The 24,483-nt window shown below is 37.2% G+C and overlaps 1 protein-coding gene and 1 long non-coding RNA gene across 2 annotated transcripts in view; one reads left to right on the top strand and one right to left on the bottom strand.

Moving 5' to 3' along the window:
* Nucleotides 1–3,957, top strand: part of LOC145506123 (uncharacterized) — a 101,253-nt gene extending 97,296 nt beyond the window's left edge. Inside the window, exon 4 of the long non-coding RNA XR_014053558.1 lies at nucleotides 484–3,957. This is a non-coding gene — a long non-coding RNA (uncharacterized LOC145506123). The remainder of the gene's footprint in view (nucleotides 1–483) is intronic.
* COL24A1 (collagen type XXIV alpha 1 chain) overlaps nucleotides 1–24,483 on the bottom strand; it is a 441,974-nt gene that overhangs the window by 5,843 nt on the left and 411,648 nt on the right. The window contains exons 58-62 of the mRNA XM_081490017.1: nucleotides 22,829–22,864; nucleotides 12,036–12,071; nucleotides 11,911–11,937; nucleotides 5,491–5,556; nucleotides 4,692–4,860 (exon numbers count right to left, since the gene is read on the bottom strand). Coding sequence (XP_081346143.1) covers nucleotides 4,692–4,860; nucleotides 5,491–5,556; nucleotides 11,911–11,937; nucleotides 12,036–12,071; nucleotides 22,829–22,864 — 334 coding nt within the window. The remainder of the gene's footprint in view (nucleotides 1–4,691; nucleotides 4,861–5,490; nucleotides 5,557–11,910; nucleotides 11,938–12,035; nucleotides 12,072–22,828; nucleotides 22,865–24,483) is intronic.

Raw genomic sequence — 24,483 nt, 5'->3', positions numbered from 1 at the left:
TTTCAACATATTTTTTCACACTTTTTCCTGTTAAAAAACTTAGTTTATAAAGATCATACATTTAAATCAATACATTTAGTGAAAAAATAAAAGCTGTAAGCATTATGTTAAACTGATAGTGAAAATACTATATTTTTCACATACCTATCAATTTAAGGCCATTTCATAATTGTAATAAAAAATAATTGAATGGCTATATCTGTTACTTCATGCTACAGATAAGATGAATTCAGCAACTTAAGTGAATTGTCTACAGTTACATAGTTAATAGAGAAGTTGAAATTAATGTAGGATATGTGTGTATTTTTGTTCTATGTCATTACAGAGCTTAAAAATGAATATATTTTAAAAATAGAAACAACCTCTTCAGTCTCCCTGAGGAAAAATATATCTTTGTTTAATTGATAATTAAAAAGAATAACCATTTTTGTTTCCAGAAGAAAAGTGTACAATTAAATGGTTATTTTTGTGCTTTCTTTTCAGATTTATGAGTGGAAAAGACTGAAGTCTCCATAGCCAGCGTAAGCCTGCCAACCTTTGCATCCATTGAGTGTCCAGGAGAATCAAATGGGGCGTAAAGTTGGTCTTTAGGACATATTCAAACTGAAAAGTACCGGGCTAGCATCTTAATTCTGGAATAACAGGCTCAGAATATTCAAACAGCACCTTATTATAAATGCAAAGAGCAGGAATTTTTGAATGAGATGGCCCTGCCTTCTTGCATTAAAAAGGCAAGACAAAACAAACAGTATTTGTCGAAGGCCATTTTCTATAATAGGTAGAAAACACCTGTTTGTTTCATTTTTTTTCCCATAGCGTATATTCCTCTAGCTCATTCTGGGCTTCCCCTGGCCTGTCATTGTAGATTTACACACATCCTCGACCATTCCCCCTGTACTATTCTAATCCTACAAAATGAAAACTTGAATTGTTGCTTCCAAGAGTAGGGGACTGTCTCTATTGCAGTGGTATTCAGACTTTGGTGACTCTGTTAAAACAGCTGGGCCTCACCCCTAGAGTTGCTAAATCATTAAATTTGGGATGGGGCTTGAGAATCTGCATCTAATCTGGTTCATGGATGATATTTGGAGAATCACTGATCTATACTGAAATATGGAAGAAAAGGGTGAAAAAGTCCTAATATCACCTCTGTATCCCATTTCCACCCCCCCCCCCCGATTTCCTCAGAATATTGGACATACTGTAGTTTGTAGAAACTACAGCTGGATTTTTTTAAATCAGGATTTGATGCAGGCTTACAGTCTTAACTAATGAGGTAGACATATATCTTGACTCATCATCTCCTCTCATTCAAGAAACAGTTTCCTCTACTAGGTGAGCGAACATATGCTTTAAAAAGGTTTTCCATCAAGCAAGATCTGATTCTTATATGAGTTGGAGTGCTTTGAACTCAGGCATTGTTGTTCACTGGTGAATTGGTAGGGGGGCTTCATTTTTTTTTTTAGGATATAAGCATTATACCATAATATATCTTTTGTAGGCCTAAATGCTTGAACTCAAAATTGGCTCTCTCCTGAGAACACTGCTTCCATGCAAGCCCTTTCTGCCACAGCCTCTACAGCATTGTGCCTGAGTCAGGAAGGGGTCTTTCTTGCTCCTTGTTGCCACTTTCAGACCGTTATCCCTGCTTTCACTCTGAGAACACTCCATGGTAAAATTGTTGTCATCGCACTCTATCACCTGTCACCTGTTCCTGTTGCCATCATCAGCTTTATTTCTTTGAGTTTAGCTTTTGGCTAGCTCTTTATAACCTAATTCTTGGTGCTTTTACATCCATGTGGTTGATATTTGTAATATTCTGACCTCTACTGAGTTCCTCCAACTCTTTCCCACCAATTTTTTTGTACCCTTCTCCTGGTCTGTTTACTTTCATCATTGACTCCCAAGGCCATACCCTAGTCTTTTTTTAGGTTTATTACCTACAGCTAGATCTCCTCCATGATTTCACCTCTCTCCTCATTTTGGCTCATTCCCTCTAGTGTGCTGAATCCAATAATTCTTTGATCCCATCATTTTTACTCCCAGAGTATAGCCCTCTGAAACCCTGAATCCCCACCATCTGTGGGCTTCGGATTCCAACCTTTGATCCCCCATTGCACTACTCAGTTGCTGGACGCACCCAGGGCAAAAGCAGCTGTAAGTGTGTGCCCATCTCTGCTGTGTTCTTCAAAATCCTTACTACTTTGTCAGTATTTTGTGCTTTTAACTTTTTAAAAATTTAGTTAGGCAAATTGAATTACCTGCTTCATAACTGAGAGTGGAAACTCTCCAGCTCCACCATTTTCTCTTAAAACCTGATACAGTTTTAACTGCTACCATTCCTCTAAACTTCTCTTGCAAAGAGCATCAAAGAACTTCCCATTACTAAATCTAGTAGCCTTTCTCAGTCTTCACCTAACTTGACATTGGCCCAGTAGATCCCTGCCTCTTCAGGCGAACATTTTCTTCACATTCTTCTACTTTTTCTATCTCAGTGATAGCGTCTTAGTTTTCTTTGCTAGTTCCTCCTCAACTCCCTGATCTCTAAACATGGAAGAGTTCTAAGGCACAGTTTTTAGAACTTTTAAAAAATCTACTCTTTAGGTAGTCCTAGAGACTTCCAGGGCATTAGATGCTATTTATATGCAAATTACTTTATATATTTTATCCATAACCAGGACCTCTCTCCTGAATAGCCAACTACCTACTGGACATACTTCCTTGAATGTCTAACAGACATCTCAAATACATCCAAAACTGAACTCCTCATCTTGATTCCAAACCTGCTTCTCTATCTGTATAGACAGCAATTCCACTCTTCTAGTCCTTTAGTCAAAACTCTTAGCGTCATTCTTTATCATTCTGTTTCTCTCATAATCTATATCTGAATTATCAACAACAAAACCGACTGGCTGTACCTTAAAGCTTATCCAAAGATTTGACCATTTCTTACCACTTTCCCACCACTAAGTCTAGTCCAAACCATCATCATCTCTTATCGGATTAATTTGGTAGCTTTCTCAATGGCTCCTTCTGTCCTGTCCTCATTATATTTGCGATACATCACCAAGAGTAACATTTTCAAAATTTAAGTCAAGTCTTGTCATTCCTTTACTCTAACTCTTCCAAAGCTTTCCATCCTATTCAGAGTAAGAGCTCGAGTCTTTTGATTAGTCTATAATATCCTATATAATCTGGTTTCTTGACATCTTTCTGACGTCATTTCCTACCATTCTTCTCCTTATGCACTCTTCCAGTCACCTTAACCTTCTTGCTAATAGGACATGCTAAATACAGGTTCAGGGTGTTTGCATTTGTTCTTTCTTCCTGGAGAGCTCTTTCCCCAGATTTCCTGTGGTTTCTTCCCTTATCTCCTCCTGATATTGCTCAAATGTCACTTTTTCCAGAGATGATTTATCTACCTACTCTATTTAAAACTTCACCCCCAACCCTACTTTCTATCATATCCCCCCTTCCCTGTTGTTTTGTGTTTTTCTACTGCACTTACAATCTCCTAGTGATGAAAGTATTTTGGGGCATAAATACTTTCCTGATACCTTGCAAGCCATACAACTTAGCTATTTCTCCTATGAGGAAGGCAGACCTTGAATTAGATTTTAGTAATTAGTATGTCCTATAATGTCTTTGTTCCTTTCAGTTCTATAGAATTACATTTGTATACCCTCAAATATAGGAAAGTCAAATTTGATTACTATGGGCAGCTATAACTAGAAATATTATTTGTTTTTGTGATTATCTAAGGCAGGAAACATCTATAGAAGTTAAGCATTTTATTAATATAAGTAAAACAGATATTTTTGCTACACTTCTAGAATGGAAGATGCTTTTGGACAAATATGTATTCATACATGTATATTTGTATGTAAACACGTGTATAGAAAATGAAATATGAACTACTGTCCATCCTACAGAATTAAATAACTTTTTTTCAAATCAGCATATGTATCATTGTATGTTAGGACTAGAGTTTTTACCAAAAATAACTACTCATATTGATTGTATAGCTGACTATATAGACCCCGTCAAAATTAAAATTAAATGACATGTTGTAGCAGACAGGGTGTCCCTGTTGATCATCAGATAGTAATGGCTCCTCCAACTTGCTTTAAACCTTTGCTTGATGGCTCTATTTTTGCAACTCTGGCTAATGGATTTTGAGGCATCAGTGTGAGGATGAGAAGATTCTAAGCATGACAAGCCTCCATCTTTACAGTCAGGTTCCAAAATGAGGCATTTAAATTCTATTTTATGTAAAAATTAATTTTAGGGAGTGTAGTAGAGGGGGACTATGATCTCTTCTTGTTGCCAACTGGTGGTGCTGACAGATAATATTGTCTGTTAGTCCTAAAGTTAACCTTTCCTATTTTTATTTTTAACATGAATTCCAAGCACAGAGTATAAGCGAGTGACATAGATGGGGTAAGAAAATCTGGGGATATGTCAGATTTTGTAGTAGAAGATCTTTATAAAGCAAACCCTTAAAAAAGGATACTTTGATATCAGAAACCATATTTACCTAAAGAAGTACGTATTTGGTTCTTGATGACTTTAAAATGCCTCTGCCAGGGTTTTATCAAAAATGATAAGATTTGGCATAAATACACTCAAAATCCCAAACACACTGAAATGATGAAATGAAATATCACAGTTTAAGGAAACCAATAACTTACCGTCTGATACTTTGTGTTCACAGTTAAGCAAATCTTTGCAGATTTGTGCTGGATTATCTCGTGTGCCAAGAGGATGCTTGATGCTATGTAGTAAATTGCTAAGATAGTTTAAAGTTTTGAAGATCTCTGCACTGTGGTCAATTAAAGTCACTTCAGTATTCTGGTAGCTCTGCCAAGTCATCATGAAAGTCATATTAGCAAAGAAGCATAGAGTAGTCATTACCAGTATGTAACCCAAGTGATCAACAAAGATCAAGACAGAAGAAAAGTGTACTCCTATTGTGTGCAGTGAGTTGAGAGTAGGATGTAAAGAACAGTTTCTATTTAACTATAAGCATATTTGTGTTTTGTCAATCTTGATCCTAACAAGAGGTTAAATTCACACTCAAAAGTCTACTTTTCAAGCTGACATAAAACTTAACAATTACTATCCCTACTGGATAATTAAAAAAAAAAAACCTATATACAATGAATAAATAGAGCTTAAGAAAAATGAATAGTGATGATAGATGCCATTTTAAGAAATAGCTAACTTCATTTAACTATTTTCTTCTGTAATACCAAATTCTTATTTTGAAAATCCTTTGACAACATTTTTGTTTTAAATGTTTTCCTTAAAAATCTTATGCATGTATTTCTGTTTATTAAAATTGTTTTCTTTGTCCTTAAAAATGGTTTCATTACTTTTAATCTCTTGTAAATACAGGCCTTGAGATAAAGTCACATTTTGGCCTCTGAAAAAATATTTGTTTAATTTGTAGATTGAGTGTGCCAATGTAAATAAAGGCAGATATATTACCTCCATCTGTAGGGCAGTTTGTGATTCAATCAAGGCTTGAATAGCAGCATTGATATCCATTTGTTTCTGTGTAAGACAAAACCATTTGAGATTAGCAATAAGATCAACACTGAGTGCTCTAAGTTAAAGGCTATAAATTCTGAAAGCACTGCTGTTAAAGCATACTAGACTTATTATCTGAAAGGGGTTTGTAACTCTTATGGTTAGACTGATCTCACAAATATTGCCTAGCTATCTGAAAGGACAATATGCTGCCTTCATCCAAATTTCAAAAGTCTCCTAATTAAAACGAGACCAAAGTCCAGGGTTTGCAAATGAAAAAGCATTTGTCTCTGCTGCCTGAAAACACACACACAAGTTACTCACATGGAAGAAGAATGAAATATGATCCCCTCCGTTAATAAATTGTAAAGTGAAGAATAAATAACTGTAGTAATTTTTAACAGTTACATTCTTGGAAGAAAAATAGAATAAAATATTACTGTCCTGAGGTAGTCACCACATTAGTTTAATCTGATACTTCTGCGGTCTTAAAAACAATTTCTGAAGTTGGAAAATGTGTCATTAGTCCCAAAAGAAATAATACAACATGAATACAATCTCCTCCAGCATTTAATAAAAGATATTTTTAGAGAAAGACCCAGAATAACCATTAGTAAAAAGTCTTTTCGTATTTTATTTTTTAAAAAGCTTGGAAACTAAGAAGCATAAGTTGGGAGAAAATTCTGTGAAATGGCATATGTGTGAGCGAATCAAGCATCTGATTTCTTTCAGAATAATTGTACTGCTGAGATATCTTTTTACTTGCAAGTCCATATAATAGAAACTCTTTTCAACATCTCCCATAACTCATGGTTGATAATTTGAAAAACTATTTAAAATGATGGGACAATCAACAAAATATACTCATCCTTGCTCCAACATGTGGTTTTCATGTTGGAAAATATTTGACTCATTTTGCATATGTATGCTGCCAAACACATATTGAGGATAAAATGGTAAGCAAATAATACAAAACAAAACAACCTTGCCCTTGTAGAGCTAAAGTTTAGAGGTCGATAAAGGCATCAATCAAATAATCTAAAAAATAACACATTTACAAATTGGGATATGTGCTATTAAAGAAAAGTGCATGGACCTATAAGAGAAAGTATGGAGTCTTATTTAATCAAATCTGGAGGATATAAGAGACTTGGAAGAATAGATCTGCATAGGCTTCCTGGAGCTAGTGATAGTTGAACTGAGATCTGAAGAATAAATATGAATTGTTAGGAGAATGGGTGGGAGAGTTTTCTAGGCAGAGGTGTCAACCCAAAGCCTTGGAGATAGAGAAGCATGGCCTACTCAAGAAGAAAGGCTTTAGCATTAAAAATTCTGTGCAAGTTAATTCTGACCATCATGATTGTGAGAATTGGCAGATTTTGGACATGGGTCACAAAAAAATATTGGCACTAAATATGGGCAATTGAATTAAGTAGGAAACAACAGCCACCTTTATTTGTCATTGGAGCTTTGATCGTAGCAAAACTAGCAATAAGCAGTTCTCAGGCTCTTCTGACTCAGGACCCTGTTGTACTTTTAAATATTATTAAGGGCTTTAAAGAACTTTTATCTATGTGAATTATAGCTTTTGATATTTACCATAGTATGAATTAAAATATAAAATTTAAAACTGTGTTAATTACCTTTAAATAAACCTATTACATGTTAATATAAATATTTTTAATGAAAAATTAACTTTTGAAAACTAAAAAATTTTAAGAAGAGTGGCACTGTTTTATACTTATGTATTCTCTTTAATGTCTGAATTAATAGGAAATAGCTAGATTCTCATATTTGCTTCTATATTCAGTCTGTTAAAATGTTATTTTAGCTGAACTATATGAAGAACTATATGAACTATATGAGAAAATCTGGCCTTAAAGAAGACATGCAGTTGGCAAGAAAATAGTAGCCTTTTCAAATAATTGTGGATATTATTCTTTGATATTATACCACAACTTGACAAGTGGGAGTTAATTAAGGGTTAGGTGAAATGTGAAGTCTGAAACCTTATTTATAAATTTTATACTCATATTAAAATCTATTAATCTATCAAACTTAAAAAATGGATTCTAAAAAGAATCATTTACCTACTTTGTTAAAAATCATGATTTTTAAAAAAAATTCATGATTCAATCACTTGGAAAATGGTTAATGAAATAATGCAGTCCTTTCAAATACACATTTCATTATGTTGTATCAGAAGATCACATTCATTAACATCATCACCAATCCCATCAGAAAAAACAACTATTGGGAAGTTGTCAAACTTGTAAAACAAGCTTTCAATTGTTACTGTTGCTTGAAAGCTTGAAATTTATTATTGGTATCAAGTTGTCAGTTGTTCTCCTTAAAATGACATGCTCACTTAATTCATTTTCAAGAAAATATCTGCCAAATACTCATGTTTAAACAACTGTCATTCTAACAAGTAAAAATGGTGTTCCAACTAGTTCAGCTTGCAACTGAATTCCACAAGCACTTTTGAGTCAACCATTGTACTTCAGTGCAACAGAACGGATCTATATGCTCTTCCATTTCATCACACAGAATATTTAAAAACTGTGTGCTGAAGATCAGAGACTTAGGAGACAGGAAAAATGGTGGAATTATGACCTCCCAGAATTCTCTCTTCTATAAAAGCAATGAGAAAACTGGAAAAAAGAATGTCAGAATGAAGTATTTCAGAATTATGGAAATTAACAAAATGCTTGCTGTAAATCTGGGGAGCATTCACTTCAGAAAAATAGTTGAATTTTAGGAAGGGCAGTGAGCTCTGTAAAGCTTTAATTTGCCCTATTCCCATGCCTTTCTTTCCAGCTCTGTGGTAGCCTTGAAAACCAACAGCCTGCAATTGCAGTGAAAACAAGAAGCCTGGAAACCACAGGAGGGAGCAGAATGGGGCTGAGAGTTGCTTCAAAGCCTCCTTTCCAGTGCATTGTTGTTATTTGACCTGTCTGGTGGTTCCCTTAAAGACACCACTTGCAAGGCTGTCTTTATTTTACCTGACTCAGAGCTCACTCAGTGCGGAAAGTCTTTCCTAAGGAACATTTTAAAAAAATTAGATGGAATTGTTTAACTTTGTGGCTGCTGGAAACATTAGAAAACAGTTGGGGCAAACAGGCAAAAATCAGGGAATGAGTTGTCCTTAGAAATTCTGAAATGCTCTGGTCTCACATATTCCTGGAAATGCATAGGGCTGGGCACATGATCAGAAAAACACAAGAAGGTCCTAAGCTCTCTCCTCTGGCTCATCTTCAGGCTCTGTGAAAATAGGAAGTTAAGACTTGGGTGCAGTTGTCAATTGCCTGGCTGAGAACTGAAGGGATGCACCAACATGTTCACAGAGACCCTCGGCAAAAACTGGGAAACATTGGTTCTGGCATTTAAGGAAACCTCTCTTCAATCCTTAGCTGACCACTAAACTGAGTAGAGACTTTAGTGTTCCCATATGTCAAAGAATACAGACTTTATTAGGAAAAGTCACTAAATAACAAAAACAACAAATAACACCACCAAACACTAAGGTTGGGGTGAAGAATTTGACTTTCAGAGATGCCACTCTATATTATTGAAAATGCCCAGTTTTCAAGAAAAAGTGACAAGCCATGCTAAGTAACATTAAAGTGTGACTCCTATACATGGGAAAAAATCAAGCAATCAATGGAAATTGTCCCTGCGGAAGCCCACATGTTGAATGTAGTAGACAAAACTTTGATTAGCTATTTTAGATATATTCAAAGAACTAAAGGAAATCATGTCTACAGAACTAAAACATGAAAAAATGTCTTACCAAATAAAAAATGTAAGGAGATAGAAATTATAGAAAGGAACCAAGTATAAATTTTGCAGTTGAAAGTTAACAGTAACTGAAATCAAAATTTACTTGAGAGGCCCAACTGTAGATTTCAGTAGACAACAAAGAGTGAGCTTGAAAGCAGTTTATTGAAATTATCCAGTCAGAGGACTAAAAAGAAAAATTAATGCAGAAAATGAATAGACTCATAGACCTACAGACACCATAAAATATACCAATGTATGCATGATGAGAGTCTCAGAAAAAAGGGGGCAGAAAGAATAGTTCAAGAAATAATTGCTGAAAATGTCCCAAATTTGATGAAAAATATTAATCTCTGCATCCAAGAAGCTCCATCAATTCCCCTAGACACCTCATAATCAAACTGTTGAAAGCTAAAAATAGAGAATCTTGACTGCAGAGTGAAGAGACTCATCATATCCAAGGGATGGGATTTTTCATCAAAAACCATAAAGGTGAGAAGGCAGTAGGATTTGGAGTGGTGAAAGAAAAAGTCTGTCAACCAAGAATTCTATATCCAGTAAAACTATCCTTCAAGAAGAAGGAAAAATTAAGACATGCCCATACAAACAAAAGCTGAGGTAATTTATCACTAGCAAATCCTTCCTAGAAAAACAATAAAGGGAGTCCTTTGGGCAGAAATAAAGGAAACAAGACAGAAGTTTGAATCCACATGAAGAAATAAATATCACTGGTAAAGATAACTATACTAGTAACTATCAAAGAGAGTATATATCCCAAACAATTTTGAAGAAGGACAACAATGTTGGAGGTTTCATACTTCAATTTCAAAACTTACTACAAAATTAACAATAATCAAAACAGTGTGCTACTGGCATACAGATAGACACATAGACCAATGGAATAGAGTGCAGGAATAAACCCTTACACATATGGTTCAATAGTTTTTGAGAAAAGTGTCAAGGCCATTCCCTATAAAGAATAGTCTGTCAAAAAATAGTGCTGGGAAAATTTGATAACCACATGAAACCCAATGAAGTTAGACTCTTAATAAACAAAAATGGGTCATATAATTAAAGGTAAGAGCTAAAACTCTACAACTCTTAGAAGAAAATATATGGGAAAGGCTTCATGATATTGGATTTGGCACTGATTTCTTGGAGATAAAACCAAAGCTAAGGTAACAACACAGTATATAGCACACATATTTTTTCATTTAATACTCTTACTAATTCCTCAAAGTTACATATTCTTATCTACATTTTTCTCAGAGCAAAACTCTCTCACGAGTCCTAATTCATTTTGGCTGGATAGGAACACATATATTTTCCAAGTGAGAGAAGGAAATGGTGACCCCAAATTTGGCACTTCAATGTAAACATTTTCACTAAACACTTTAATGTACCAATGATGTATGATCTTTCTACAACTTGTTCTTTATTAGGAAGGCACCTATGATATATCAAAGTCATTATAAAGTGAGAAGAAAACTGATCAGGGTTTTTCTAACCCATGCATTGTGACGATCAAGGAGGGAAGGAAGAACAGAGAAGTGGAGACTAGAGATTTAAAAAAAAAAGACATTTGCACTGATGTTCATGCCAGGGAAGGTTTCAATACCCATCAGACAGAAAGCGGGAATAATTAAAAAAAAAAAAAATCTTAGAGAAATAGATCTCTTGTTTCCAAGGAGACAATCTTCCTGTGGCACTTTGCTTGAAAGTTTTTCCTTGTCCTGATGAAAAGCTGAGGGGAACAAAGAGTTTCTGACCTGCCAGGGGTGGACTGCAGTGATCCACCAGCCAGAAATTTCAAAGATCCAAAGCAGAGAAGCATGTAAGCAAGACTTGGAAGGCATGGGACTGGCCATTTTTCTGAACTGTGTAGCCATTAGTGAATCTTAGTTAGGCAGGAAATCAGACCAAAGACTGCTGCATTTGACCAGAATTATGTAGGAATGGGGCATGGGTGAGGTTGAAGATAGGAGACCTCTTGTAAGAAGTGGGAAACCAAAGATATCACCAAGTAGGACAACACATAACAAGTGGATACAACACATAACAGAAATCATTCTGAAACATTGAGGCCAGGAGATGATAGCTGATAATGAAGCAACAGAAGTATAGCCTCAAATATAGGAGTAGCGAGTTTGAGGTTATAATAAATCATGAGCAAATACTGATACACGAGAAGTCCGAGGGCTTCCACAGCCACCAGCAGCTAAGAAGGATTCATGTAAAGCTTAAAAATGTGAAGAACTCTGGTTGGCAAAAAGGAACATTTGAAGAAGGAGAGATAGGATTCTGAAACAGGAAGAAATGGAGGGAGTTCGTATTTTGTGAGTACTAATTATGTCAGATATTGTGCTGAGCACTTTACTTATTTAAAACTCAAATCCATCCAGAAAAGTAAGAGATACCATCCTATTTTATAGACAAAAAGTCTGAAGCCCAGGTTTAAAGTTCTATTAGAGTTGCGAAGACTCTATATCATTACCAAAAAGAACAGAGGTAGGCGAAAAGGATACCTTTAACAGAGTTAATAGAAGAAGCTTTAAAAAATTATACTAAGGTAAAATGAACAAAATCAAGAAGACTTACTCTTGGGCCCGGTGCTCCAGGTGGACCCTATAATACAAAAAAAAATTAAGTACTTAGTAGATATCTCAAACCAAGCAGGCACATAAGCATCAATGGTAAACAGATATAAATGTAAATAAACTCACTGGAGGGCCTGGTTGACCTCTTGGTCCCTGGGGACCCTAGGAGAAATGGAGACAAAGCACAGTATGTATACATTCTAATTTCGGTTTGGTATAAACAAAACTACTAAGATTCAACTGCTATCATTGCCTTTTTGTATGAGGCAAGTGATAAGATTCAAAGTTATTTTAGTATTTTGAGGTTGTATGTTCTTGAATTCAGCTACCACTCACATTCATGAACAAGCTGTATATATACTCTCATGTTTTGTTGATATCACTAGAAACCAAATTTATTAATTTTAAACTGAAAAATGTAAAAATATTAATTATAAGTATGTTTTCCCTGTTATTTCTATCCACCATTCACCTAATGGTTAAAAAAAAAAAGGAAACTTCAATGTTCTTGTGAAAAAAGTGAAAGTGTTAGTTGCTTAGTCATGTCTCTTTGTGACCCCATGGACTGTAGCCCACCAGGCTCATCTGTCAATAGAATTCTCCAGACAAGAATACTGGAGTGGGTAGTCATTCCCTTCTCCAGGGGATCTTCCCAACCCAAGAACTGAACCTGGGTCTCCTGCATTGCAGGCAGATTCTTTACTGTCTGAGCCACCAGGGAAGTCCAGTATCCTTAGACATCTCCTTTTCCTTCAACATCTAACTATAATTTGGTTACCCACTACTCTTGATCTGACCTCCAAATCTTTCCCAAATACTACTACTACATCCTTATAGTAAATGTGTTAGTTTAGTGCTGATCACACTATGGACTACGTTTGTGTCCCCTCTTACATTCAAATACTAAGCCCTAATCTCCAATGTGATGATATTTAAAGGTAGGGGTCTTTTGGAGCTAATTAAATCATGTGGAGCCTCTATGAATTACAGTGCCCTTATAAAGAGAGAAAATGGAGAGATGATCTTTCTCTACATGTGAGGTTGTGGTAAGAAGGCAGCTATCTGCAAACCAGGTGGAGAACCCTCACTAGACATTTAATCTGTTAGCACCTTGATCTTGGATTTCCTAGTGTCCAGAACAATGAAAAATAATGTTTGTTGTTTAAGCCATCTAGCCCATGGCAATTAGTTATAGAAGCCCTAGCTAAGATCATGTGACTAGTTTGACTTCCTGACTTTCTCCTTTCTACTATGCTAACTACATTCTACTTATAAAATAGAAATCTAACTATATCATTGTTTAATTAAAATCATCCAATGGCTTTTTACTGCTTAGTGAATAAAGTATAAATTTCTTATCAGTTAAATACAAAAGTATATGTTCTTAGTCAGTGTGCACCCCTGCCTTTTCAAGAACTTATTTTTTTCTGGAACTTATTTACACTTACTCTCCTCAACACATCCTATACTCCATCTATAACCAACTACTTGTGGATCTCTGAATCATCCAAGTTCTATCACACATGCATTCTTTTGCATGTACTATTTCCTTGATCAGGAATGCTCCTCCTTCCCATTTCTATTTAATCCCCTTTCTTCTTCCAATACTTGTTTAAAATTCTCTACCCACCTTGACACCTTCCTCCTCTTCAACTAACCCCTTATGCATTCCTGTGGACCTTTAAAAGTGTCTTCAGTTCAGCACAGGTCAGTCACTCAGTCGTGTCCAACTCTTTGCGACCCCATGAATCGCAGCACACCAGGCCTCCCTGTCCATCACCAACTCCCAGAGTTTACCCAAACTCATGTCCGTTGAGTCGGTGATGCCATCCAACCATCTCATCCTCTGTCGCCCCCTTCTCCTCCTGCCCTCAGTCTTTCCCAGCATAAGGGTCTTTTCCAATGAGTCAGCTCTTCACATCAGGTGGCCAAAATATTGGAGTTTCAGCTTCAACATCAGTCCTTCCAATGAATATCCAGGACTGATCTCCTTTAGGATGGACTGGTTGGATCTCCTTGCAGTCCAAGGGACTCTCAAGAGTCTTCTCCAACACCAGAGTTCAAAAGCATCAATTCTTCTGTGCTCAGCTTTCTTTATAGTCCAACTCTCACATCCATACATGACTACTGGAAAAACCATAGCCTTGACTAGACGAAACTTTGTTGACAAAGTAATGTCTCTGCTTTTTAGTATGCTGTCTAGGTTGGTCATAACTTTCCTTCCAAGGAGTAAGCGTCTTTTAATTTCATGGCTGCAATACCATCTGCAGTGATTTTAAAAGTGTCTTAGCCACCCTTTAATTTTCTAGAACAGGAACAGTGCCTGATACACAGTAGGTGTTCAAAGATTGTTAACAAATGAATGATGTTAAAATTAACTAATATTAGTTTAGAAATTAAAAATAGTTAAACATTTAACTATTCTATTTTCTAAACTAATATAGTTTGGTATATAGTAAAATACGAAAAGTTATGCTGACATTTTTCAAAATGAACAATAGTAATCACTGTTAAGAATGCTCAAAATTTAACTTACTTGATGGCCAACTAAATGTTATAACTACACTGATTCATATTCAGATTATGGTTAAAAGGTGACAAAGCAAAATTAATCCTCAACTGAGTTTTGGATAATCTTGATGCTATGCTTGATTAAGTATCTTTTATGCCAAAGCTGTTGATTCTAAATATACTATGACAAGAAGAACAAACAACACATAGTAACTTAAAAAGGATAGAGTACTCCAACACCATGTCTGTCGGACATTTCTTACTTTGCATGGTTTATGATTACAATTTAAAGCAGAAAATGCATAAAACTCTTACCCCAAAAGCTGCATGGTAAGTTAGAGAAATTTCATGTTGGACATAGCCTTTTAAATAAACAGAGGCTCAGAGGGAAACTGGCTGTGTAAGTTTCTCCATTTTGGATTAACATTGTAAAAATAAACTTTTTACCCTACTTAGCATATTTCTGACATCTGAAAAATTGCACTGAAGGTTTAGTACAAAATATCTATCTTATCTTTGAAAAAGCTTTTTGTCATAGAAAGAAGAAACTATTTTTACTGAGCTTGTTATCCAGAACGAGTCAGATCACCACAAATATGACAAAATGAAATAAATTCAAACTAAACAAGACAGGGCAGGACAACCCCAATGAAATAAGTGCATAGAATAAGGCCAAGTAAAACAAATTATTATTCCAACAATAAAATATTTATTAGTTTTTTTCATTTTTTTACTTAACCCACTACTAAGGAAAAGTGACTCACTTTCTCTAGATATTATGTAAACAAGTATGTAAAGGTTATCATACAGTTTATAATAAAACTACAATTGTGTATGTTAATTTCCTATAAGAGAAACCAAATTAATGTGAATAATTATGGATGTTATTTGGCTATAGTGAAAGCACTATCTTTGAAAATAAATTCCCTCTCCATTTAATCCCATATGATCCTTTAAAAGTAACATTCTTTTTCATTAAACTTGAAAAATACTGGTAAGTGTATGTCCTTAAACCTCAGCATGTTAGATTTTGCCTTTATGAAAATGCAGTCTTGATTTTGTTTCATGATCATCTTTCCTTTAGGCTGGCCTAGGTAGAGAGAGCTTCCCTTTCCTCATGGAAATACAGAAACCTGACTGATAGGATGTTCGGCAGCATCAGTGGTCTCCACACAATAGAAGCCACTTGCAACTCTTTCTTTTTTGAAGTTGTGACAAAAATGTCTCCACACATTGCCAAATGTCTCTTGGGTAGAAGTGCAATATGGGTCCTGGTTGAGAACCACTGGTTTAGTGGGTTTAATTAGGAGTTTAGAAATATTAAATAAGACTATTAGACAGCTGGAGAAGGAAATGGCAACCCACTGCAGTATTCTTGCCTGGGAAATCCAATGGACAGAGGAGTCTAGTGGGCTACTGTCTGTGGAGTTGCAAAAGAGTTGGACAGGACTTAGCGACTGGACTAAACAACAACAAGTAATAGACAGCAATGTAATTAAGATGGAATGAGTGAATTATAATACACAGCAGAATAACTGCATATCAGGAATCCATTCATTTGCAATCTGTATGTGGGTGGCCAGGCTACTCTTAATGTAGGTGGGAGGTGTGTACATACCATTCCTTACGCAAGCTGCCCCTGACCCTTATTTTCTGAGAGGTACTATGATTAATAGAAAAGCATGGGATTTGGGAGAACTAAGGTCTGGTCTTATCTTCGTACCTAATCTCAACTGTAACATAATAGGTTTGGTAAAGATAATATCCAAGATTCACTTTAGAATTGTGATTTTTCAAGCCTTTTATCAATTTTATTCTTAATGTTTCATATCTGGAGAAAGAAAGTCACATATGTATACAAATTGGGAACTTTAATTTTGACATCTGCATGAATGTAAGGAGAGTGTGTACTTGAATTAAAAGAGTTTGATAATTTTTCATTTGAATAAATTATACATTCTATGAATTTTAAAAAGAATCATATACATATATGCTTCAAATATGGGGCAGGTTTGGCCTTGGATTACAAAATGAAGCAGGGCAAAGGCTAATAGAGTTTTGCCAAGAGAACACACTGGTCATAGCAAACATCTTCCAACAACACGAGACAACTATACACACGGACATCAAAAGATAGTCAATACAGAAATCAGACTGATTATGATCTTTGCAGCTAAAGATAGAGAAGCTCTATATAGTCAACCAAAACAAGACCAGGATCTGACTGTGGCTCAGATCATGAACTCCTTATTGCCAAATTCAGACTTAAATTGAAAAAAGTAGGGAAAACCACTAGACCATTCAGGTATGGCCTAAATGAAATTCCTTATGACTAAACAGTGGAAGTGACAGATTCAAGGGATTAGATCTGATAGACAGAATGCCTGAAGAACTATGGACGGAGGTTCATAACACTGTACAGTGGGCAGTGATCACAACCATCCCCAAGAAGAAGTAATGCAAAAAAGGGAAAATGGTTATCTGAGGAGGCCTTACAAATAGCTGAGAAAAGAAGAGAAGCAAAAGGCAAAGAAGAAAATGAAAGATATAGTGATCTGAAGCAGAGTTGCAAAGAACAGGAGCGATAAGAAAGCCTTCCTAAGTGATCAATGCAAAGACATAGAGGAAAACAATAGAACAGGAAAGACTAGAGATCTCTTCAAGAAAATTAGAGATACCAAGGGAACATTTCATGAAAAGATGGGCACAATTAAGGACAGAAAAGGTATGGACCTAACACAAGCAGAAGATATTAAGAAGAGGTGGCAAGAATACACAGAAGAATGATACAAAAGAGATCCTAATGACCCAGATAACTACAATGGTGTAATCACTCACCTAGAGCCAGACATCCTGAAGTGTGAAGTCAACTGGGCTTTAGGAAGCATCATTGCAGAAAAAAGCTAGTGGAGCTAGTGGAATTCCAGTTGAGCTATTTAAAATCCTAAAATATTGTGCTGTGTTAGTGCTGCACTCAATATGCTAGCAAATTTGGAAAACTCAGCAGTGGCCACAGGACTGGAAGAGATCAGTTTTCATTCCAATCCCAAAGAAAGGCAACACCAAAGAATGCTCAAACTACTGTACAGTTGCACTCATCTCACACGCTAGCAAAGTAATGCTCAAAATCCTCCAAGTTAGGCTTCAACAGTATGTGAACCCTGAACTGAGAACTTGCAGATGTTCAAGCTGGATTTAGAAAAGGCAGAGGAACCAGAGATCAAATTGCCAGTATCCGATGGATCACAGAAAAAGCAAGACAATTCCAGAAAAACATCTCACTTCTGCTTCATTGACTATGCTGAAGTCTTTGACTGTGTGGATCACAACAAACTGGAAGGGATGAGAATACCAGACCACTTTATCTGCCTCCTGAGAAGCCTGTATGCAGGTCAAGAAGCAACAGTTAAAACCAGACATGGAACAATGGACTGGTTCAAAATTGGGAAAGGAATACGTTTGTATATTGTCACCCTGCTTATTTAACTTATATGCAGAGTACATCATGCGAAATGCTGGGCTGAATGAAGCACAAGCTGGAATCAAGACTGCTGGGAGAAATAGCAATAACCTCAGATATGCAGATGACTCCACTCTTACAGCAGAAAGTGAAGAGAAATTAAAGAGTCTCTTGAACGTGAAAGAGGAGAGTGAAAAAGCTGGCTTAAAACTCAACATTCAAAATACGAAGATCATGGCATGTGGTCCCATCACTTCATGGCAAATAGATGGGTTGGTCCATCACCAACTCCCGGAGTTTACCCAAACCCATGTCCATCGAATCGGTGATGCCATCCAACCATCTCATCCTCTGTCGTCCCCTTCTCCTCCTGCCCCCAATCCTACCCAGCATTAGGGGCTTTTCCAATGAGTCAACTCTTTGCATGAGGTGGCCAAAGTATTGGAGTTTCAGCTCCAACATCAGTCCTTCCAATGAACACCCAGGACTGATCTCCTTTAGGATGGACTGGTTGGATCTCCTTGCAGTCCAAGGGACTCTCAAGAGTCTTCTCCAACACCACAGTTCAAAAGCATCAATTCTTCGGCGCTCAGCTTTCTTCACCATCCAACTCTCACATCCATACATGACTACTGGAAAAACCATAGCCTTGACTAGACAGACCTTTGTTGGCAAAGTAATGTCTCTGCTTCTAAATATGTTATCTAGGTTGGTCATAACCTTCCTTCCAAGGAGCAAGCGTCTTTTAATTTCATGACTGCAATCACCATCAGCAGTGATTATGGAACCCCCCAAAATAAAATGTGACACTGTTCCCACTGTTTCCCCATCTATTTCCCATGAAGTGATGGGACCAGATGCCATGATCTTAGTTTTCTGAATGTTGAGCTTTAAGCCAACTTTTTCACTCTCCCCTTTCACTTTAATCAAGAGACTCTTTAGCTCTTCTTCACTTTCTGCCATAAGGGTGGTGTCATCTGCATATCTGAGGTTATTGATATTTCTCCTGGCAATCTTGATTGCAGCTTGTGTTTCTTCCAGCCCAATGTTTCTCATGATGTACTCTGCATATAAGTTAAATAAGCAGGATGACAATATACAGCCTTGACGTACTCCTTTTCCTATTTGGAACCAGTCTGTTGTTCTATGTCCAGTTCTAACTGTTGCTTCCTAACCTGCATACAGGTTTCTCAAGAGACAGGTCAGATGGTCCGGTATTCCCATCTCTTTCAGAATTTTCCACAGTTTATTGTAATCCACACAGTCAAAGGCTTTGGCATAGTCAATAAAGCAGAGATAGATGTTTTTCTGGAACTCTCTTGCTTTTTCGATGATCCATCAGATGTTGGCAATTTGATCTCTGGTTCCTCTGCCTTTTCTAAAACCAGCTTGAACATCTGGAAGTTCATGGTTCACATATTGCTGAAGCCTGGCTTGAGCATTACTTTACTAGCGTGTGAGATGAGTGCAATTGTGCGGTAGTTTGAGCATTCTTTGGCGTTGCCTTTCTTTGGGATTGGAATGAAAACTGACCTCTTCCAGTCCTGTGGCCACTGCTGAGTTTTCCAGATTTGCTGGCATATTGAGTGCAGCACTTTCACAGCATCATCTTTCAGGATTTGAAATAGCTCAACTGGAATTCCATCACCTCCACTAGATTTGTTCCTAGTATGCTTTCTAAGGCCCACTTGACTTCACATTCCAGGATGTCTGGCTCTAGGTGAGTGATCACACCATCATGATTATCTGGATCGTGAAGATCTTTTTTGTACAGTTCTTCTGTGTATTCTTGCCACCTCTTCTTAATATCTTCTGCTTCCATTAGGTCCATACCATTTCTGTCCTTTATCGAGCCCATGTTTGCATGAAATATTCTCTTGGTATCTCTAATTTTCTTGAAGTGATCTCTAGTCTTTCCCGTTCTGTTGTTTTCCTCTATTTCTTTGCATTGATCGCTGAGGAAGGCTTTCTTATCTCTCCTTGCTATTCTTTGGAACTCTGCATTCAGATGGGAATATCTTTCCTTTTCTCCTTCACTTTTTGCTTCTCGTCTTTTCCCAGTTATTTGTAAGGCCTCCTCAGACAGCCATTTTGCTTTTTTGCATTTCTTTTCCATGGGGATGGTCTTGATCCCTGTCTCCTGTACAATGTCACGAACCTCCTTCCATAGTTCATCAGGCACTCTATCAGATCTAGTCCCTTAAATCTATTTGTCACTTCCACTGTATAATCATAAGGGATTTGATTTAGGTCATACCTGAATGGTCTAGTGGTTTTTCCTACTTTCTTCAATTTAAGTCTGAATTTGGCAATAAGGAGTTCATGATCTGAGCCACAGTCCGCTCCTGGTCTTGTTTTTGCTGACTGTATAGAGCTTCTCCACCTTTGGCTGCAAAGAATATAATCAATCTGATTTCGGTGTTGACCATCTGGTGATGTCCATGTGTCGAGTCTTCTCTTGTGTTGTTGGAAGAAGGTGTTTGCTATGACCAGTGCGTTCTCTTGGCAAAACTCTATTAGCCTTTGCCCTGCTTCATTCTGTACTCCAAGGCCAAATTTGCCCGTTACACCAGGTGTTTCCTGACTTCCTACTTTTGCATTCCAGTCCCCTATAATGAAAAGGACATCTTTTGGGGGCTGTTAGTTCTAAAAGGTCTTGTAGGTCTTCATAGAACCGTTCAAGTTCAGCTTCTTCAGCATTACTGGTCAGGGCATAGACTTGGATTACCGTGATATTGAATGGTTTGCCTTGGAAACGAACAGAGGTCATTCTGTCGTTTTTGAGATTGCATCCAAGTACTGCATTTTGGACTCTTGTTGACCATGATGGCTACTCCATTTCTTCTAAGGGATTCCTGCCCACAGTATTCCTTTCAAAGATTTGAAATTCAAATATTGTATCTCCCCTCATCTGTATTCTAGGGAGAGGAAATGTAATAAGCAGAAAATCAAATAGATATGCAGTATGTCAGGTTTTAAGGAAATGGGTTAAGGAAAGATAAGGAATCTCAGGCAGGTGGAGGCATTGCTGTTTTACATAGGTTGTTCTGGAAGAGCCTCTCTGATAAGAGAACATTTAAGTAAGGACTGACAAACAGTTGCCAGGCATTGCACTAGGTCCTGAGGACTAGCTTTATGTCCATGGGTGGCAACTGGGTGAGGCTAAAATCAGCAAATCTACCTTCAGCAAATTAAATTTCAACCTGAAGATGAGTAGGAACTACAGGGGTAAAGAATTGGGCAAAAAAAGCAGGTGCGAAAACCAGGAAGTGAAGAGAGAGCAAAAAGAACAAGGAGAAGGAATGACTGGTCTCCTAGTTACATCACTGATCTGAAAAAATCCTTCTCTGCTGCTGCTGAGAAGATGGAATGAGTGAATTATAATACACAGCAGAATAACTGCATATCAGGAATCCATTCATTTGCAATCTGTATGTGGGTGGCCAGGCTACTCTTAACTCTCCTAGTTACATCACTGATCTGAAAAAATCCTTCTCTGCTGCTGCTGCTAAGTCGCGTCAGTCATGTCCGACTCTGTGCGACCCCATAGACGGCAGCCCACCAGGCTCCTCCGTCCTTGGGATTCTCCAGGCAAGAATACTGGAGTAGGTTGCCATCTCCTCCTCCAGTGCATGAAAGTGAAAAGTGAAAGTGAAGTCGCTCAGTCGTGTCTGACTCTTTGCGACGTCTTGGGCTGCAGCCTACCAGGCTCCTCCGTCCATGGGGTTTCCCAGGCAAGAGTACTGGAATGGGGTGCCATTGCCTTCTCCAAATCCTTCTCTGAATGTGCTTTAATTTGTCCATGTTCCCCTTTGGGAATGACTGGTACCATTATCTGCTTTATTCTAGATGCCATATCTCTATTAGTGCAACCAGTGATTTCAGGTACAGTCCACTGAATTTGGACCATATATATACGGTAATCCATCAGAGCCACTGAATTTTTTTCCACATGAAATGCCTATGACAATCATTGTCATAGGTACTCGAGGCATCCTGCTCTTGACAGAGCTTATGCTCTAACCACAGAAATAGGAGAGAATAGATCAGGGAGGCGGTTGGAGACAGGTATGGAAAATGGCCTGTCTCTGTCAAGCCTCCTTGCTTTTTCTTTCTCCTTTTCACTGCTCCTGGGGTATATAGCTTCACTGTGTACTAACATCCTTGCTTCCTGCTACAGTAAGTCTGCAGCTGTCACTATATAATCTCATTACCTTTTAAGCAAGGCTTTACTGCTATTTTCCAGTTTATTCCTATGTGCCTTCTCTACCTGCTTTTAATACCCCTGACTTCATTCCATGCCTGTCCTCTGTTTATGCTGCTGCTTTAATAAGTTCTGCTATAAAAGTGGCCCCTTTACAAAGTATCTTCTTTAACTTGGAAGAACTGACATCCTAGAAAAGTAGGAAACAGTGCCAGTGTAAGTCACTTAGTGTGAAAATGCTGTGAACCTTTTGCCCATCCTCTCACCATTGTTTCCAGGTGGCCGAAATATATTGGGTTGAACAAAAAGTTCGTTTGGGTTTTCCTGTCAGACAGTTATGGAATTCCAGTACAATACAACTAATGAGCTGCTTCTGCTTTGCAGCCCTCTAGGGTTCTGACTGAATCTAGTGGCATATATCTAAAGTGACTCAACAGTCCTCCTGTTCTGGCACCAGTGTAGAAGGCTTACACCTCCTCTCCTGATGCGTGACAAGGCAAATATTCCATTTCACACAGTGATTTGGAATGAATGTGACTGGCAGGTTCTTAAACATTAGGGCTTACCAAGTTTCACTGCAATACGCAATATAGGTTAGCTCTACTTCCTGAAAATTATAATTTTATTTTCACTCCACAAGTATCAGAGACATAATAATGAAAAAGTCAAAAGAAGTCCTTGCTTTTATGGAGCTTAATACTTAGGGACAAATGATACTATAACCACAAATTTAGATAAACTTACAGTTTCGCCTCTAAAGCCTTTTTCACCTCTGGGTCCCTGAAAGACAAAAGAAAATGTTAGTTTATTTTTTATCAAATGTACTTGAGGCTGTATACAGAAACATGATAATTTATGGGCTTTTTTTCCCCCTATCTAGCAAGACTTGTTTAGTTAAATTTACATAAATTCTAGTTTTCTTTTCATATGTTAAGCGAAGCAAAACAAAAACAAAAACACTGTATTGATTCATCATATCTGTTTTGCTATTCCTAGTTTTACCTTAAAGTGAGATGATGTTATGCTACTTATTCATTCTATTAAGTCAAAGCAGCTGATTTGATAATCAAATGCAAAATAATTTAGAAACAAAATTAACAGATTAAATTCTTCTAATATCTGTTTCCCTCAGCCTTTTAAAAAAAACTTGCTTCCAGGGTGGTTTCCTCCTCCTCTTTTATCATCTTTTTTTAAATCCTCCTTCTGAGCTACATCCTATAAATTTTGAAATGTTGTATATACTTTCATTCAGTTCAAAATATTCTCTAACTTTCTTTGAGACACTTGCATCCATGAATTGTTTATAAGTGTGAGGTTTAATTTTCAAGTGTTTGCACTTTTCCTATTATCTTTCTAGTTTACTAATTCTTAGTTTAATTCCATTATGGCCAGAGAACCTACCTCATATGGCTTCTATTCTTTTAAGTGTAATACAATTTGTTTTATGATCTATAATATGGTTTATTTCAGTAAATGTTCCATGTGCACATGAGCTGTTGCTGGAACTACTGTTTATTTCTGTTACTATTTTTATGTTCATCCTTGTGGAAATTGTGTATTTTTAAAATTAAAAAATGAAACAATACTATTCATCTTTTCTGTAACATGAATATGCACCCTCAAAATATTAATGCTTTTCCGTATCAACCCACAATTCCCACATAACTATAATGTTTCAGTTCAGTTCAGTTGCTCAGTCATGTCCGACTCTTTGCGACCCCATGAACTGCAGCACGCCAGGCCTCCCTGTCCATCACCAACTCCTGGAGTCCACCAAAACCCATGTCCATTGAGTCGGTGATGCCATCCAACCATCTCATCCTCTGTCATTCCTTCTTCTCCTGCCCTCAATCTTTCCCAGCATAAGGGTCTTTTCCAAAGAGTCAGCTCTTCCCATCAGGTGGCCAAAGTATTGGAGTTTCAGCTTCAACATCAATCATTCCAATGAACATCCAGGACTGATCTCCTTTAGGATGGACTGGTTGGATCTCCTTGCAGTCCCAGGGACTCTCAAGAGTCTTCTCCAACACCGCAGTTCAAAAGCATCAATTCTTTGGCACTCAGCTTTCTTTATAGTCCAAGTATCACATCCATACATGACTACTGGAAAAACCATAGCCTTGACTAGACGGACCTTTGTTGGCAAAGTAATGTCTCTGTTTTTTAATATGCTATCTAGGTTGGTCATAACTTTCCTTCCAAGGAGTAAGTGTCTTTTAATTTCATGGCTGCAATCACCATCTGCAGTGATTTTGGAGCCCAGAAAAATAAATTCAGCCACTGTTTCCACTGTTTTCCCATCTATCTGCCATGAAGTGATGGGACCGGATGCCATGATCTTAGTTTTCTGAATGCTGAGCTTGAAGCCAACTTTTTCACTCTTCTCTTTCACTTTCATC

This window comes from Giraffa tippelskirchi, chromosome 5 (assembly GCF_054371585.1).
Source record: "Giraffa tippelskirchi isolate mGirTip1 chromosome 5, T2T-mGirTip1v1.2.pri, whole genome shotgun sequence".
Classification (NCBI taxonomy): domain Eukaryota; kingdom Metazoa; phylum Chordata; class Mammalia; order Artiodactyla; family Giraffidae; genus Giraffa; species Giraffa tippelskirchi.
Note: the sequence above shows the minus strand (reverse complement) of the source record. Positions and strands in the feature narration are given on the sequence as shown.